The 18,992-nt window shown below is 42.7% G+C and overlaps 1 protein-coding gene across 2 annotated transcripts in view; it reads left to right on the top strand.

The window, feature by feature from the left end:
• OSBPL10 (oxysterol binding protein like 10) overlaps window positions 1-18,992 on the top strand; it is a 273,686-nt gene that overhangs the window by 81,284 nt on the left and 173,410 nt on the right. For both annotated transcript variants that reach the window (XM_069473350.1, XM_069473349.1), the window contains exon 2: window positions 16,568-16,743. In XM_069473350.1, coding sequence (XP_069329451.1) covers window positions 16,568-16,743 — 176 coding nt within the window. The remainder of the gene's footprint in view (window positions 1-16,567; window positions 16,744-18,992) is intronic.

The raw sequence follows: 18,992 nt of genomic DNA, 5'->3' as shown, positions 1-18,992 counted from the left end.
ACTGTAGTCACCCTGCTGTGCAGTGGGTCTCAGAAACTTACTCCTCCCGTCTGACTGAAATTTTGTACTGGTTGCCCAACATGTCCCTGTTCCCTAGCCTGCCCCCAACCCCAACCTCTGTAACTACTGTTGTACTCTCTGTTTCTACGAGTTTAGCTTTTTTAGATTCTACATATAAGTGAGATTATGCGGCACTTGTCCTTCTGTTTCTGAGAGTCTTTAATTAAAAAATTATAGTTTTAATTTCTAGGGGTTGCATTTTGTTTTCAAATCTGCCTATTCTTTCCTATTGGTCTCTTATTATCTGCATATCTTTGTGATTACAGTCTTTATTTCATTAAATATTTCATACCTTGTTTTTCTGTTTTTTATATCTGACAGTTTCCGTATCTGCTGTTCTTGGAGGACTGGGTGCATTGTTGGTTGTTTCTGCTAAGCCTCACTCACAGACATTTGCTGGGTCTTGTGCGTGGTGATCTTTAATGGTGAGCTTGTTGCTGGAACCTATTCTGTGGCAAGCCTGAGGATATCTGTTGTTGTTAGGGGTACTTGGCTCCAGAGAGGATTTCCTTTTGCCTCTTACAGTGGCCAGAGGGTGCCACTGATTTGAGACTGCTTCAGACCCCTTGTAGGGTTTTGGCTTAGAGGGGATCCCAGGTTTGGCTTTTCCCAAGCCTGAGAGAAAGCTGGCCCAAGGCTGAGCGTCCCATTGTCGTGCAGCTGTCAACTTTCGCTCTCCAGACAACCAATCCCGCTGTTCCCAGCTGCCCACTGCCCTGGCACCACGTGGGCACACGTGTGTGGGGTGTTCTTTGGAAACTTCTGTGATTTCTTGTGTACTATTTAAAGTCTAGTTGCTGCAGCAAGAAGATTCCTTAAACCCCCCCTCATTGTCCATAATGCCAGAAGAGAAAGGATCTGAGAATATCTTTTTTTAAACCTTCACATTTAATGATAATTCATCTGAATACCAAACTAAAGATTCCAAGATTTTTTTCCTTTACATTTTGAAACTATCATCCCTTTGTCTTCTTATACATCCACCGTTGGTATTAAAAACTCTGATGTCAGTCTGATTTTTTTTTTCTTTATAGATTTTCTGCCTTTTCTCTCTGGGAGCTTTTAGCTTTTTTTCTTTTTCTTTCATTTTAAATTTTACTGTAATGGATCTATGTGTGGCTTTTTCTTATCCCAACTGTTTGGCACTGAGTGAGATCTTTTGATCTGAAATGTCAGATTTTTCTTTAGTTGCAGCAAATTCCTGGTTCTTATTTCTTTAAATATTTCCTCTTTTCCTTTTATTCTTTTTTCATTCTCTGGAACTACTGTGAGAAGGATATCGACTTCTGGATAAAACTTCTGTTTCATCACACTTTTTTCATTTTAAAAATCCAGTTGTGATGCCTTCTGAGAGAGTATCTTGATTAATCTTCCAGTTCACCAATTTGTTTTTCCCCCACTCTCTGCTCTGCCAAACCTACGAATGTCCTTACCAAAACTCTTATTTTTCAAACCCAATATTTTCCATCAGTGTTTCTAACTGCTCCTTTCTACTCCACATTTCCAGTAGCCTCCCTGGGTCACTGAGGCTGATTAAGGTACTTGTTTTGCTTAAGGTTTTGTCTTTTGTTTTCCATTAGGTCTGCTTCTTCTGGTATAAATCATTCCGTTCTTTTGTCTCCCTTTCATAGTGCAAACTTTTCTCTGATACCTGGTTCTTTCTTGCCTTTGGCAGGCACCTTTTATTACACTGTGAAGCATAGCTGCCTTGCCTGTGTGTTCCACCTGTGAGCCAGAGACAGGCTCAGGCACTCGCTTATCCTTTCCAGATCAGCTAACCTGGTAGGGGAGATGCCCCCTGGACTATCCTAATCCACAGCCTTTATTCTGTCACATAAGAGAAGTTTGTAGGTAAACTTTTCAGGATTGGTTTGGGGATTCCACAGAAATTAGAGACCCAAGCTCCTTTAATTTTCTGCTTCCCCATTCCTAGGATGTGGCATGGAATTCCAGCCATTGTATTCATCTTCAAAAAGCCAGTGGAGGAGGGAGGGAGTGTAATGGATCACTGTTCCTCAGTAGCTAGAACTTAGTCACTTGACCACATCTAGGTGAAAGGATGGTTGGTAAAAATATTCTGGGAGTGTGTTGTGCCCAACTGAAAATTAGGGTTCTCTGGAGAGAGAAGAGAAAATGGATATTTGGTGGGTGGTAGGCTGTCTCTGCCACACCTGGTTTCAGACTGCTAGTTAATCAGTGGCAGAGCTGAGGTTCAACTCAATATTTCTAGTGCTCCCAGTAAAAATGGAATGAGAATATTGGATAACAGCTAGTGGACTTAGGCAATACATGTTTGGAAGATAAGAGTTCTTTTCCTTTCTCTTGGTGTGCTGCATTAAAAAGAACGGATTTGCTTAGGGTCATGGGAGTCCATGAATCTAGAAATAGATCAGCGTATGGTAACAAATGGGACATGTTCTTACTGACATTTTGTTAGCATTTGACAGTCACTTTCTCCTTTTTTAAACATTCTCTTTCTGTGCTTCTGGTTTTCCTTCTACCTCTCTGCTTTGTTTTCTCTGTTCTTTTCCCTGTTTAATGTTCGAGTTCCTCAACTCTTGGTCCCAGGCCCATTCCTCCCTGCCTCCCCTTCTCCTCCCTGCTCCTCTTTCTGTGCAGTCTCTTCCCTGCCTGTGGCCTCAATGTCTGCTTATTTACAGATGATTTGCAAATTTACATCTCCAGCTCAGATCTCCTCTGGGCCCCAGATCCAAGTGCTAAGTGACATCTCTTGGAAGTTTTAAAGGTATCTCAAAAGCAACATTCCCCAAACTGAATTCCTGGTTCATCAAATCTGGTCAATTGTAGCTCTGCCAAAACTCTGCCATCTCACCCTCGGTCTGGACTATTGCCAGGAACACTGTGGAAGTTTTTTTTTTTTTTCTTAAACACCTTTATTAGGGCACAATTTACACCCTATAGCTGTGGTCCCCAAATCCCGGGCTGTGGTCCCCAAATCCTGGGCCGTGGTGGACCAGTACTGGTTTGTGGCCTGTTAGGGACTGGGCCGCAGAGCTCCTGGGCCGCCCCCACTCCCTTGTTCCATAGAAAAATTGTCTTCCATGAAACTGTTCACTGGTGCCAAAAAGGTTGGGGACCGCTGCCCTATAGAATTCACTCATTGTAAGTGTATAATTCAGTTATTTTTAGTGAACTTGTATAGTTTTGTTTTTCTTTTTTAATTTTTTTTATGCGAGTGCACATCATCTGCAGAACTTGTATAGTTTTGTAATTATCACCACAATTTAGTCTGAGAACATTTCTAACAACTACAAAAAACTTAAAATGTGAAAAAAAAAAAAAAAATCCCTCTACCTGTTTGCTTTTAATCCTGCTCCCACCCTCAGCCCCAGACACCCACTGATCTTTTTATCTCTGTAAGTTTCCATTTTCTGGACATTTCATGTATATGGAATCATACAATTTGTAGTCTTTTGCATTTGGCATCTTTCACTTAGCATATTATTATATTTTGGGGGTTCATCCATGTTGTAGCATGTATCAGTATTTTGTTCTTTTTATTGCTGAATAGTATTCCATGGTATGAATAGATCACATTTTTTTAATCCATTTACCAGTTGATGAACATTTGAATTATTTCCAGTTCCTGGCTACGATGAATATTACTGCTGTGAATATTTGCATGCAAGTCTTTGGTGTAGACAGTTGTATTTTCATTCCTGTTTAGTAGGTTCCTAGGAGTGGGACTGCTGCCTTACAGGGTGAGTTTATGTTTTCCTGAGTGGCTGTACCATGTCACATCTCCACCAGCAATGTGGGAAGCTTCCATTTTCTCTACGTTCTCGTCATTTGTTATTGTTTGTCTTACAATAAAATTATAGTCATGCTAGTGGGTGTGAAATGGTATCTCACTGTAGTTTTAATTTGCATTTTTCTAAAGACTAATAGTGTGTATCTTTTCATGTATTTATTAACCAGTTATATATCTTCTTTGAAATGAAATCTTTTGCCTGTTTTTGATCAGGTTGCTTTTCTTATTTTTGAAGCGTAGGAGTTTTTTGTTTACTCTGGATGTATATGCTTGGTGTTCGGCCAAAGATTGGACAACCGCCTTTAGCCAGTAAGGCTCCACTGTCTGCTGCTCTATCTGCTTGTTAGCAGGGAGCAGATTGACATTTCAGGCTGTTTTCTTGTCTGTCTTGGCTTTTACTTTTCAGCAGTCTTCTCTGCATGCAGCATAGGCTCCACTGGCCCAGGATGCATGGATGGCTTGGGCTGGCTCTGTTTCTTCTGTGTTTGGGCTCAACCGCTGGTTAACCAAGATATGTAGAAAGTTAATCTAGCCCTTGGTTTGCTCACCTCCTGGAATTCCCAATTAATTCCCTGGAGAGTCTGCTGGTCAGTGGCTTGCTCCAAACAGGGCTGCAACCTCAGCCTAGTAGAGCCTCCAGTATGCATCTGCCGGCGAGATTGCCAACTTAACTGACGATGTTCAAGTCATAGGAGCCCTCTCCCTAGTGGCAGCAGCATGCTGTTCTCCTGGCCCATCCTGCTGGAACTACTGGTCAGCACTGCTAGGTGGAGGATGGGAACAGCCAGACCCTGCCTGTTCTTACCAAAGATCAGTCGTTTTCATGAATAGACTCTTCTCATTTTATGGCTGTGGCCAGTTTCTACTATGCTGAAATGGTTACTTTTGACAGTTTTGTCCAGTATTTTAGTTGATTTTGGGGGGAGGGAATTTGTTGGCCACCTCAGTGCATCATGGTGAAGGGGAGTGAGTCTCTGCAGCAGCCTCGGCTGCTCTCTGCTCCCTCCTGGCTTCTCTGCTGGCCTTGCCCTGAGCTGGAGCTAGAGTTTGCCTTGTACAAAGTGGCTCTGCTTCTGTCCCTGCCTATGCTTGAAACCTTTCTGTGGAGTCCCCTTGATGTTGGGTTAAAGATGAAACTCCCTGCACACCTTGCCTTCCTCACGTCTTTAGCTTCCCCTGACAACACACATTCCTTCCTTCGCTCTGCCCCAAACACACTGGCTTTTCTTCCTTCCTCTACTTACTCCTCTCCTGGGGGCCTTGACACAGGCAGCTTCCTCTGCCTGGAGAGCTCTCTCCTCACCCATCTTACTTCCTCATTCCCTCAGATCTCATTTCCTCTGTCTTCAATTCTACTAATTGATTCACTTTTTTTTTTTTTTTTTTTTTTGAGAAAGGATCTCACTCTGTCACCCAGGCTAGAGTGCAGTGGTGTGATCATAGCTCACTGCAACTTCAAACTCCTGGGCTCAAGCAATCCTCCTGCCTCAGCCTCCACAGTAACTGGGACTACAGGTGTGTGCCACCACACCTGGCTAATTTTTCTATATTTTGTAGAGACAGGGTCTTGCTCTTGCTCAGGCTTAGTCTGAAAACTCCTGACCTCAAGTGATCCTCCTGCCTCAGCCTTCTAAAGTGTTAGGATTACAGGCGTGAGCCAGTGCACCTGGCCTGACTGACTCCCTATTGTCATGACACACTATCACAGCCAGAGTTTGGCACTAATTTCAGTGAATATTTTGTCTGTCTCCCCCCAGTTAGAACAGGGACTTTATTGCCCCCCACTCCCAATCCTTAGCACGTAGCACAATACCTGGCACATAGTATCTACTCAGCAAACTAAAAACAAACAAATGAATTCTTGCAAATAAAACTTAGTTTGTGAGTGCTACCATTTTCAAAACATTGTTGAGCTTATATGGATTCTCTTCTCTTTAACCGTAACATAAATAAGCTTATCCAGGCTGCTTTATCCATATCACTGAGAATTGTGCGAGTCCCTGCCAAATGATATTAACGTGGCACCCCCAAAGAGCAAACACAGGCTCTCATCTTCAGTTCTATCTTGTTGGTGTTGTAGTAAATTAAGAAAACTGCTGATAGAGTGCATGTGAGTATCAGATCTGATTTAGGAATATGATATGCACATTTGAAAGTTCTTGTTCTATAAGCAGGCAGACCCTGAGGCACAGAGATGGTAGAATGGTCTCCAAAGGGAACTAGCCACCTTTATGCTTTTGCAAATGTGGAAATCAAGGCCCCGAGTGGATAAGGAACTTAGCCACGGTCACAAAAATGAGAACCAGGGCTGCTAAAGTATAGTCCTACCAGCAGCAGCAACACCTGGGAACTTGGTAGAAATTCAAATGGTTGAATCAGAAACTCTGGGGAAGTGGCCCAGGAAGCTGTGTTTAACCCAGCCTCCAGCTGATTCTGATGCTAGCAAAGTCTAGAGACCCCTGGTCTAGGCCATAATCAGGCCTATGACGGCCAAATTACACCTCTTTCCTTTATACTCTGTTGCCCCGAGGGAAAAATAAAGGATGCATTGAATCCATGGACAGTGGACTTTAGAGCCTGAGTCAGTTGATTATTTGGGGGGAAAGCTGAGCCGTGGGGCCTGTTGGTGATTGAGGTTGCTTCTTCTCGCCTCCACCGGTCGGCTTCCCACCCCCCTCGGTGGGTACTAATTGGGGTGCCCACCCATCTTTACCCCAGGACTTTAGCCAGCATCAGAATCTTTTTCAGTGTGTTTCTTCGAGCTTATAGTGTAAGACAGAGACTTAAATCAGGACATAGCCCATCTCAAGGATCCACAGGTAAGTTCCAGCATTGTCGATGTCAAGAATGAAAATGTGATTTGTGAGCATTAAGACACAGCTTAATATTGAAGTTCTCATCTAAAGGCACCTAAAACTCAAGAGTTAATAGTGGTTCAGAAGGTAACGAGGCAATATTCTGAAAGCCTGTACTAATCCTTGTTAGACAGGTCTCAATTCTTGCTTTTGGTATTAAATCACCTGTTCTTTAAAAGCAGATGGAATCTCATCATAGATCAAATCCAAGCGCAGTGCATCAAATCTTGCGTAGAAAGTTCCCGTTGATTTATGCTGGTGGTTTATCAGGTGGTTCTCAAAGCAGCAGCCTCTTGGGCTGGCGGCTCTTAATCTTCAGGTGTTTCATTCATCCTGGCCCCGGGGGCCCCTCTGCTCACGTGAGTGCCTGCGTAATGCTAGCTGATGATCCGATTATGCAGGTACTCAATGCCAGGCGATTTTTCTAAGTTTTCTTTAAATCTTTCTCAAAAATGCTTCCAAAGTGACAGAACCAAGAAATCCACTGCCTGGGCTATTGTGATTTAGGAAAGCTGGCTGGGCTTTGGCTCTTTTAGACTGAGACAAAATGAGGTTGGCTAATGCTTAGATAACATATTCATCTTGGTTGTATGGGCATGTGGGTGCTCTGGTATTTGCTGAATGAATGATTGGGGGAGAAGCTTGGTGGACCAGAACAAAAATAGGGTAATGCATAACACTGTAAGACTTTAGACTGACTCTGGTTTTGCACTGGTTTTTGTACTTTAGGTGCTACTGAATCACTTGGGAAACTTCTTGAAATTCATGTCTCTGATTTCCTGACCTTAACCACAAAGATTCTCTAGGTTTGAGTTGAGAGTCAGGAATCATACATTTTCAGCAAGCTCCCCAACTGATTCAGAAGCAGAGAGTAGCTGGACCAAACTTTAAGAAAGACTTTTGGCCAGGCGAGGTGGCTCACACCTGTAATCCTACCACTCTGGGAGGACAAGGTGGGAGAATTGCTTGAGCCCAGGAGTTCAAGACCAGGCTGGGCAATAGCAAGACATGGTCTCTACAAAAAATAGAAAATTTAGCTGGGCATGGTGGTGTGTCCCTGTAGTCTCAGCTACTTGGGAGGCTGAACCAAAAGGATCACTTGAGCCCAGGAGTTCGAGGTTGCAATGTGCTATGATGATGCCACTGCACTCTGGGCCTGGTGACAGAGCCAAAGTGCTGGGATTATAGGCCTGAGCCACCATGCTTGGCACGTTGGTGTATTGGTAAGAGTTGCATTGAATCTGTAGATTGCTTTGGGTAGTAGGAAATACTCTTTTTAGAAGGCAAGTGTTGAGTGTTCTTTTTTAAAAGTACTGTATTGGTTGTCTTTATTTATGGACTTTTTTGCTTTAGAGATTTTTAAAATTTCCTATATAGAAATATGAGTTAATACTTGTCTTTCTGGTTTGTCTCTTCTGTCGTGCCCTTTTCTCCTACTGCTATTAATATTAACTTATAATACATAACATTTGTTAGTTTAACTTAATATTATACACTAATTGTATATATTATATATAATTATATATATTAAATTATATCTTATATATAACTATATTATAACATTTTCAACCATATTATCAAAACTAAAGTTTATGTTTGAAAATATTAGCTTATTTTTAAAACATTTAAGTCTTTAGCATATGAGATGTTTATTTTTCTATGAGATATAGTTTAAAAATGTGACCTATAAAATTTCCACATTTCGGTGTTTGATGTTTTCTTAGCCAATGTTTTGGAAAATGTTTCATGCACATTTTAAAAGAAGTCATATTTTTCATTAGGGTCTAAAATTATTTGTAAAATTTAAAGTTTTTTAGATTTAAAATAAGACATGATTATGTTGTTCTGAATCTATATGTTTTCTGTTGATTCTGGGTGATAGGATTCTAAATTTTCCCCCATATGATTGTGTTTTATTTTCTATTTGTATTTCTGTCAGTTTTTGCTTTATGTATTTTTTACCCCGTGTTGTTGAGAGTACATAATTTCGCATTTGTTCTCTCAACACAGAATTATCTGAATGGTTTAGATCCATGGGCTATAAAGGCAGACTGCCGGGTTGCAATCTAGGCCCAGTCATTTCCCGTCTCTGTAAGATCCTGAGCGAGTTATCAACCTTTCTGTGCTTGAAGGTTTTCATCTGTAGAAAAGGTTTATAATCACATTTACCTTCCAAGACTGCTATGAGGCATAAAGGAATTAATTTTGTGTGCAGCACACAATGTGTGACACACAGATAGTGCTCAGTAAGTTTTATCAATTATGTTTATTGATGGTTCAGTTTACATATCTTTAAGATGTCTGAAGACAAGCATAATGGCCATGCTATAGATAGGATGTGTTACATCAAGTTTTTCTTGATGTATTTGAGAACTGAACTTGTTGCATTGCATGCTTGAATATGTTTAATAATGGACTGTGTTCTAATACAATTCTTGTGTAGTAGAGTATATTTGTCCCCTGCTTGGTGATGAGCCTGAGGGCCTTCTGACAATTTAGTACCATCTGGGGTATGTTGAAACCTCTGTATCTTGGTGGTTTGGGGGATGGTGGTGGCAGTGATGGGGCTCTCTGGTCACAGATGAGCAATAAGTAGGTAACTGACAGATGTAGAAAGTCCACTGCATTTCTCCAGCTACTGCCACAAATTCCAAGAGGAAAGGAGATTCTAGACTTTAAAGCTTGGCTGGGATTGAGTTTGCCTGCAGGTGCTATGGCTTGGAACCTGTGGCAGGTTTTGGTTGTAAGATCCAGCATCTTCGTTTCCAGGAAGTGTGGTTATGAGAGAAATTCTACAACACTTATCCCTTTCTCTCGAGCCAGAAGCTCTAAGGGTTTTGAGTATAAGCTCTTCTGAGGTAATAAGACCACTGTAGGGAAGGAAAAAAAAAATCTCTCTTTTCTTTTGACTGTCTAGGTTTAGGCATATTTGGGGGTGATGCAGTCTGCTTTCCTTAATCACGATGATCAAGGCATTAAAAGTCCCACCTGGGGACGTGTGAGCACCTTCTCTTATGTGAGCCTGGTAGCTACAAGGAGGTAACTTGAACACGTTTGCTTTCTGAAGACGAAAAGGGTTCAATGAATGACCAACAGATGATGTTAATTTTGAAGCCTTAAGGTAAACTTAGGAGAATGCATCCACAAGTTGCCCTTTCTTTCTCATACTGGTTCACTTTACTGATTTTTCCTGAGTTTTTATTTTCTGTAAGTAGTAGAATGGAAGTTTCAGAAATACGTTGCTTCTTGATCTTGGAAATGGTGATGTTTTAAGTGTCTGTGGGCAGAAGGGAATTGGAAGGCTACTGGAACCCCAGGAATCGGTGTGCACAGTGCTGGGAAGAACTGCTCCCCCAGCTCTGAGCCTGCACCAGGCAGGTCCTTTAGAGGAAACCGGGGAGGAGGGGAAGGTGGTGAGGGTCTCAGTCTTTCCTACGTGGTGCGTGGGCACCGACTTGGATTCTGGAAGAGTTGGGTGGTCAACAGTCCCGTGTGGAGAGCACGGTCGCTGTTGCCGTTGGTCAGGACGAGCTGGGGTGCGGAGGTCTGTGCACGGGCCGTGTTCATGCAGTCGGGCAGTTTGGAGCGGGTGCTGAGAATTCAGAGCACTGGGGAAGTGAGGCGGGTCCCAGCAGGGGGCCGACCTGCCAGTGAGGCTGCGCTCAGCCAGGCACCTGGTGCTCATTCCTCTTCCCCGGGGGAAGGTGGGCCTGGCCTCAGTGCCCGTGTGGTGGTGAGGGGCTGACCCTTGCGAAAAGGGATCTGGCGGCCGCTTGGTGACAGCAGTAACGTGGCTGTGAAGCAAGGAGGGAGCCCTGGCCTCCCCTTCTCAGGCTTTTACTCTTGTCGTTTTGATTTTCACTTTTAAATTTAGATGAAATGATTCCGCCTTTTGTCAGGACCAGCCTGTCTAGCAAAGTTCCTCTTCAAAGAAAGCCTTTTCCATTGCGCCTTTGCACTTCTCTGGTGGCTGGCTGCACCTGCTGCCTGTTGGCATGGACTGGCGGCTTCCCCTGCCCGCCTCTCCCCCTGCTTCGCGGTTCTCTTCCTGCCTGGGGCTTGGCTGAGGGCTGCTGGTGCCCTCCTAGGCCCCGCATCTCCCCCTAGAGGAAAAACGTACGTTTCTGTCAACTTTTAGACCCTGAAGTTGAACCTTGACGAAACTATGCCAGGTAGATGGGTCGGGGGGGTGAGAGGGGCTACCAGTGCAGCAAATGACCCTTCAGAGATGCAGGGACTGGGAAGGCACCGTGAGTAGGGGAGGGCAGTGCTGCGTGTGGAAGTGAGTGTGAGTGTGTGTGAGAATATGAGTGTGTGTGCAGTTGTGCAAACGTGCATGAGTGTGTGTGAATGCAAGTGTCTGTGGAGTGTGTGAGCTGTGTGTCTTTGTGGTTGTTGGCGTGAGTGTGGAGGATGCAGGTATACGCGTGTGCTCTTGTGTTTGTTTAGAAAGCAGTGGATTTGTCTGAAGGCTCTTGGTAGGCAACGCCTTGTCCCCCGCCCTTCCCAGGCAGGGGTCTGTGCCTGCCGCATCTCCCAGCTTGGGGATTGGGCAAGGGTGCCTCCAGGAAGCCGTCCTGATTAGAATTAAGATTCTTTTCTTCCTGAGTTTATTTGATTTCTCCTCTCATCTTCCCTTTCTCCCCCTAGCACATTCTTTGATTTTTTTTTTTTAACATGGCAAAGAAAATATGCCCCGTCTGTCTACAATTAAGCTCACTGACACAGCAGTCAAGTTGCACACTAAAGCTCAAAGATATGAATTAAAGAAAACCCTAGTATCTAGGAATTAGATTTGCCTTATTCAGTTCTCTAGGAGGGAAGGCCTTTAAAAATGTTTCAGGATTTTATCTAACAATTTCACTTGGTTTAATGAAGCTTAATCCAGAAATGTAGTTAACTTTCCTACTTAGAGTGAAAGCTGTTGACTTTCAGATATAGCTGCAGGCCCAGGCAGCAGTACCTGACAGAGCCATGGCCCCGTGGGAGACCAAATTTAATTTCCTTCCTACCAGGGGATGTGACCCGCAGGAATTGTTCTTCTTAATGCTGTATAGACCGTCCTTACCTGTGTATCACAAAGCGATGTAAAGTTCAAAGGCCATTCTGAAAAAATACTTGGCTTTGTCTGTTGCAGTTTTTAATCAGATAGTATCCCATCACTCCTCTCCAAATATGATGACATTTTTAACTGTCTTTAGAAAAGGAGTAAATTACTGATAACCGCCCCCCCGGCCCCCCCGCCTTGGCACACATTCAAACCTGGGCATTTGCATTTAGAGTATTTTAGGAAGTAGTGGAAATATGTTCTTTTCTTCCATCTGAGGCAGGAGGTTAGAATTAAGGTGTCAGTTTGAAATGGGGAATGTGAAAGATCATTAATGTGTCCCCATACCCTGCATAATGTGACATCAATTGGTTATTCTGTCATCCTTACTGAGAAAACAAATAGCACTCCATTCATTTCTTTGTACCAGCTTCTGAATAATGGCCTTTGCAAATGTGTGTACAGTTATTTGTTGGAACAGGAGGCATGTTTGGGAAGCTGCCTCGGGAGAGAGGAAAGCTGACAGGTTACCAGTGGTAAGTTGGTAGAAGCAATAGGAGACAGAGGCAGAGCCTGTTCTCCAGAGGGTGGACGGAGCAACGGAGGAAGTTGAGGGCAAGTCGTGTTTGTGTTTTTCCTGAACATTCATCCCCTTCTTTCTCTACTCCTGTGTAAGAGAGGCTTGCTTGTCAGTGCCGACGCCCCAGCTCTGTCTCTGTGTGGGGGAACCCCAGGTGCTATAGTGTTAGGGCCTCGTCTCCTTCCCTGCCCCTGTTAATGCTCTGACTTCCCACCAGCAGTGTTTGCACAGCGACAGCCACAATGACATTAAACATAGGTCAAGCTGAAAATATTCATTCCTAAGGAGAAGGCAGAGCCAGCACTTAAGTAATTTGCCCATCGTCAGCTGGGAAGTTACCCTGGTTCTGCTCTCCTTGAAGGAGTTTGGTTTTTGCCCCACATTAAAGAGTAGGGGCAAATTTCAAGTAGAAGGACATAAAAATAGAAATAAAAATTTTTTGTGTGTGTTTGTTCATGTAAGGCCAGCTGCTGTAACAGATCCTGATCTTAGTGGCCTCCTCAAAGTTCCTTTCTCATGCATGTAGCAGCCTGATGTGGCAGTTCCTCCACAGGTGATTTGCTTCCGTTGGTGATTCGGGGAGCCAGGCTCCTTCCCTCTTGCGTCTTTGCCACACCCACGGTAGGGTTTCAGAGTTGCCCCGTAGGTTGTCTCCATTCTAGAGTGTGTGTTTTAGAGAGAGAGCGTGAGTTTTCTGGGCCAGGCCTGCATTACTTCTGCTCACTTTCTCTTGGCCACACCCTATATGCAAAGGAAGCTGAGAAATACATTTTGTCTGTGACCTCTGGAAGAGGAGGAGAGGGAATTGATGATGGTAGCTTAAGCTCATGCTTCTCAAACTTTGCCAGCATCAGAATTGCTTGGAAGTTTAAAATACAGCTTCCTGGCCGCCGCCCCGCCCTGGCCGAGTTTCTAACTCAGTGGGTCTTGGGTAGGGCTCAAGAATTTACATTTCTGAGAGGCAGGCAGCCGAAGGTGAGTTGGCAATCCTCGGTCATTTTAGATAAATTCCTTAGCATGGTTTCCAGGACCTTGAAGGTTGTGTGGTGGCCCAAAAGTGCCCATCAGGGCACGTGTGGGATTGGCATGGTCACGGAAGCCTAGCCTAGGAAAGGAAGACTAGCTATTTTGCTTTCCTGGTATTTGTATTTTTTTCTTTCTTTCTTTTTTGTTTGTTTTTCAGCTCATTAAGGGGGTACTAAAGATCAGGCTATATACATTGCCCATGCCTCCCCATCCCCCCAAGTCTGAGCTTTAGTTGATTCCCTAGACAGTGCACATCACTCTCATCATGTAGGTGTGCACTCTTGCACTTGTACACATATACACACAAACATATGTGTGTCATAACGCACAAAGTGTTGAAAATGGGAACATCGAGGAATAAGGAATGTTCCATTTATATTTTTAAAAGTCGTTTAATTGGTATGTTTTGATTCTGTTATTTTGTGTATTATCAAAATAAACATAAATAGCAAACATAATATTAAATACACCTGTGAACTTACCAACCACCTTATGAAATAAATATAATACAAATATGTGCCGTGTACATTTCTTACAATTATATCAATCCCTAAAATTATATTATAATGCTTTGCATGTTTATTTAGTAGACATTTGATATTTATACTGTCATATTAATATGCATTTCTAAAAAACATAGTTTATTATTTTGCATGTTTTGAAATTTATATAAATATATGTTATATACTCCAAAAAAAAAAATTTACATTTCTAACAAGCTCCCAGGTGATGTTGATAGTTCTGGGCTAAGGCTTACATTTTGAATAACCCTGGTTGTGACACATTTTTGTGTCTTGGTTTATCCATGCTAATCATGAGAACCAGAAGTATCTTTATTGTTATATTATTATAGTGGCTTGAGCAATGGGTGGGAAGGAAAGGAGTGAAGTAGTCTTGGCCAGGCCATCTGGAATATTAAAAATAATTTAAAGTGGAAGATTCCTTAGAGGACTGAGACCTGGGCAGTCATGTGCTAGTGACATGGCTGCACCTTGCTCCATGGGAAGGGGATGACTAGGGAGCTCGGTGCCAGGCAGAGGAGGTTTCAGCTCTCTTAGCTCTGTTGGAGCAGGAAGGTTTGGAGGATAAAATACATAAGTAGGTCATGGAAAGGTAACATCGAGAAATGACAAGGGAGGACTTGAGTGAGCTTCGAGGGAGAGTTTGTGATTGCTGGAGGGGACCAAGCATGGACCTTGGACACAGACGAGCTGGGCTTAGATTTCGAGTTTCTTCTAGTCTCAGGGTATCTGTAAAATGGGGATAATATCTATCCATTAGGTTGCTGTGAGAATGAATTAAGTTAGAGGTTTGTAAACTTTCTTGGTTCGTGGTGCTTTTAAGTTAAATACCTAACGGTTTCATTTATTAAGTGGTTAGCTCCACACAACTTCATACATATTTATGTCTTAATTCAGTAGCCATTGAAAACAATAATATCAAAGAAAAATATTTTTTTGTTAAATAACCAAAAGTACTTATAAAAGAGATGTGTGAACCTGTGGGCACTACACAACTTCTCCAACCTTGGCATCATATTGGACATTGCTCTTTCCTTGTTCTACACTGATGTTTGTTTTTTAATCACAGCACCTGCTGAAATCCTTTGCAAAAAGTCATTGAAAGGGATGCAGTGCAATCAAATACTGAAACTGTGAGAAGTACCTGAGTTAATAGTGTCCATGGTATCTGACCTGTGTTGAGCCTCACCATGTATCCCTCAAAGATGTAATATTTTGTAGTGCCTCTGAGTTCCCTGTATGACCCAGGTGCCTTGGTGCATGGATGGGGAACTGTGGGATTCAGTAGGTTTTTTCCTTCATTTTTTTTTTGCAAATGTTAACTGAGTAGCAATGAAGTATCGGGCATTGTGCTGGGCGCTGGGGAAAAAACATGTTCCGCCTCCACAGAGCGTAGAGTCTAGTGGGGAAACTGGACATTGAATCAGATAATCACCAAATGTAGACTTCCACTGGGGTCAGTGCCATGAAGGAACATCTCTAGGTACTACGAGGAAGAATATTTGACCTGGTTAGGAGAAGTTCACATGGCTAGAAGGGGAGGGAACCATATTATAGGCAGGAGGAATAACATTCTGGGCAAGTTATTTCTCCAAATGTCAATTGCATTGTGATCGATTCATTACTAATATGTAGCGTGCATGTGCCGTTTGTGTTCACAAGATCTGAACTGTTTAATGAGACATGTCCAACTGATAAGGCAGCTGGATGTTGAAACAAAACCAAATGGCAGAAAAAGTTTCAAAAGACTGTCGTGGACTGGTAGTAGTTTGTGGACCATACTTTGAGTAACTGCTCCAGACAGGGAGCAGTTTGTGAACGGCATGTGTAAAGGTCCTGTGGTAGGAGGCAACTTCGTGAATATGAGTGTGTGGGTGTAGCATAAATTGAGAAGGTAGAAAAGTCAGTGTGGGCTGCGTTGGGCCTCTAGGCCACAGGAAGAATTTGAGTCTGAGATGAAGACATTTCTATCCTGGTGGAGAAGGGGAAGTTGTCTTGACTACTTCCTAGGCAATGGCTTGAGACAATAAACAGGCCAGATATCTGGCTCCACTGATTTATTGTGTGATTTAGGCAAATTGAGTTCTTCTTTTACCCTGGATGTAGCATTCAGTGGCATTTCAACCTCCCAGAGCAGAGGGAATCTTTGACTCTTTGTGTAAAACAGAATATATGAAAGGACCTGCTGGAATGTGTCCAGGTGTTCGCAAAAGCACCTCTAGTTCCCTGACCGATGCCAGGTGCTCAGGCTCCTCATGGTACCCACACTGCTGGCAAGAAGTTGGAGGCTCTCTGGGTGTAAATCCGCCTGTCTTAAAGGCCCGGTAAATTCCAGCTGTTCCCAAGAAGTCATGTGGGGCGTGTTACGTGGAGAGGCCGTGTTGCAGTGCTTCTGCCTGTCTCTGCCATCCTGAGGTTTAACGTGGTATCTGTGGTCACCAGGCGAAGTGGCAGGCATTGCACGGAACCCTGAGCAGACCTGGCCCTTGCCCACAGTGGCCTGTTACGAGCTCCATTCTGATGTAAGAATCCGGTGCTCTCTCCCTACTCGGGCCAACTTCTGTGGGGCGCCTGGGAGGGACTTTGGGTTTCCAGCTTCTTAGATGTGGAGCCTTGATGTGGACTTCAGGATTGCTTTGCTTTTCTGCTTTGCTGTGTGCAGTAGGCTGGGGGAGAAAAATGATGTACTGTGGTTTCTCTGTGCAGGTACTTTGTGCTGGATTTTGAGGCCGGCATCCTCCAGTATTTTGTGAATGAGCAAAGCAAACACCAGAAGCCCCGAGGAGCCCTGTCTTTATCTGGAGCCATAGTGTCCCTGAGCGACGAAGCTCCCCACATGCTGGTCGTGTACTCTGCTAACGGAGAGATGTATAAACTAAGAGGTAGGTTCTTCTCCTGGTAATTTTTCAGACAGGCTTCATGGGTTCCATTTATAGTTGCCATGGTGATGGCTCTCTTGTTTTTTGATTTTTTTAAAAAATCATCTTGAAGAATTTGCTGTATTTGGAAGACTATGTGGTGACCGACACTGTGGTGACAGACACAGCCCCTCTTAACCCTGGGATGGGGAAGTGCACCTGGCATTAGGAATTGCTTGTCTTAATTAACTAAAGAATTAGGGATGAAGGAAAGGTGAATGATTGCAAAGGCAGCGAGCCTTAGGACTTTGAAGATTTCAAATGTTAGCTTAGTATGTACATTTTTGACCTCATAGTATGAGTCTTCACTACAGCGCCCTATGGGGGCTGTGCTGAAAGCAAGCCTTTCAAGGGTCATAGTGCCTTCCTCTCAAAGTGTCTCTAGAAGCATTTCTTAGTAATGGGCCCCTTTATTTAAGTTTTATTCCATCTATGGTGGTAGAGCCTGTTGAGAAGTCAACTGGTGTTAATTTCCCTCTCCATGCTTTCTTCCCTGGTCTTTGCTTCTTGCAAACTGATGTCTGCTCAGCATCCTCAGAAGTGAGGATGACTATCGAGGGAGTCCAGCATTCACCCTCAAGGCACATGCATCACAAGGAAATGTCAGACTTGTAATACAATTACAGTGTAATTTGATTGCTAGATCATTCTACCAGGATTTTGTTATCGTTTCATTGCTGTGATTCTTCTGCCAGTTTACTTCTGTTATAATAAAATAACAAAAGAAACCAATGAACAAAAATCCAAATGCCCACACTCACACGCACACGTGTGCACACACATGCACAATGTTATTTAGTAAGACCTGAGGAAAGGCAGTGTGTATCAAGTATTGAGGAGTGGTTGATAATTCTGCCTTCTTATATAACATTTTCCTTTGCCTAAGTAAGAGCTAAGTACCAAGAAAAGGTCCCTTATTCTGGCTCCTTGACTATGGTAGGTTGCTTCTGCAAAGCCAGACTGAGGGCCTAGATTCCTCACCTCTCAGTCCAATTTTTACTATTCTACTGCCAAGCTTTACTACCCAAGAAATGGAATAAGCTAATGTTTCTTTATTATTTATTTACAAATCATATTTCAGAATCTATAAAACAATGAAATAAAAATGCCTATAGTTGAAGAAGAAAGTTTTTTGGAAGCGTGGTAAGATTCATGTTCACTTTTGAGATTCATGCAGTGTGTGTTCCAGCTGGCTAGATTTATATGGTCCTTGGCTTCGCTTTGCCATTTATTGCTTAATAAATTGTCAGAGCAGAAACAATAGCAGGTGAAAAAACTTAATGGCGTTTCTCCCCTCTGCCTGTGGTTTAAAAAACGATACAAACCCATACAAAAGAAAAATCCAAGTAATTTGACAATTGAGCCATCTTGTTTTGCCCTTGAATTGTTAATATTCTCTGGATCATTAAATCCTAGGTTCTTTTAAAAGGGTAGTTTTAATAGCAAATAGAGAAGTTTTATTATCTGCATGAAATAATCATAAGAGCTAAATTTAGCTAAAACTTATCAACTACAAAAAGGCAGGATAACATTCTGCATGTTTATAGCTTGTTCTTGGCCCATCCCATAAGGAGCTGGCTGTTGGTTTTCTCATTTCACATCTCACATGCTCATTGTACAGGTGGATCCGGATGTCATGAGATGCACAGCTTTGGGGAATGTTTTTGATGCTAAGCCTTGGATAGTACTGCCACAAGCTGGCGATTCTTCAGGTTTCCTAAGGAAAAGGACTCTAACTTCTGCAAAATCTTTTGTCTTTGGAAGTTAGTTTCACCTGGTCTTATACTGTGTTGAACATATTTGTACAACAGGCCTCTTGACAAATTATTTTAGATTCGGAAGGGCCATCTCCAGGAATTTCCCATTTTGTTAGTTTAGATTTAGAACTAAGTTTAGTTTAGATTTAGTTTAGAACTAAGCCAAAGGATTTCCCATTTTGTGAGTTTAGATCTCTTTACCTAAAAGTTCAAGTTAGGTTTTATTGACAAATGATACCGAGGCCCATTTCTGTAAACAATTGTAATTTCCAGGGGAAGCATTCTGTTTTCTGCATAGTCAACAGTTATGTAATTAATGCTATAATATTTGTGCAGTTAACTATGCAGTTAAATGGATGATTTAGATTATATTAGAAACTCTTATGTGTCCATGATACTTAAGAATAATTGCATATATATTATTTTAGAGTTGGGGTATAGAGGAAAGAATGTGAC

The sequence above is a fragment of the Eulemur rufifrons genome, chromosome 7 (assembly GCF_041146395.1).
Source record: "Eulemur rufifrons isolate Redbay chromosome 7, OSU_ERuf_1, whole genome shotgun sequence".
NCBI classification, from domain to species: domain Eukaryota; kingdom Metazoa; phylum Chordata; class Mammalia; order Primates; family Lemuridae; genus Eulemur; species Eulemur rufifrons.
This window is presented reverse-complemented; position numbering and strand designations above follow the sequence as displayed.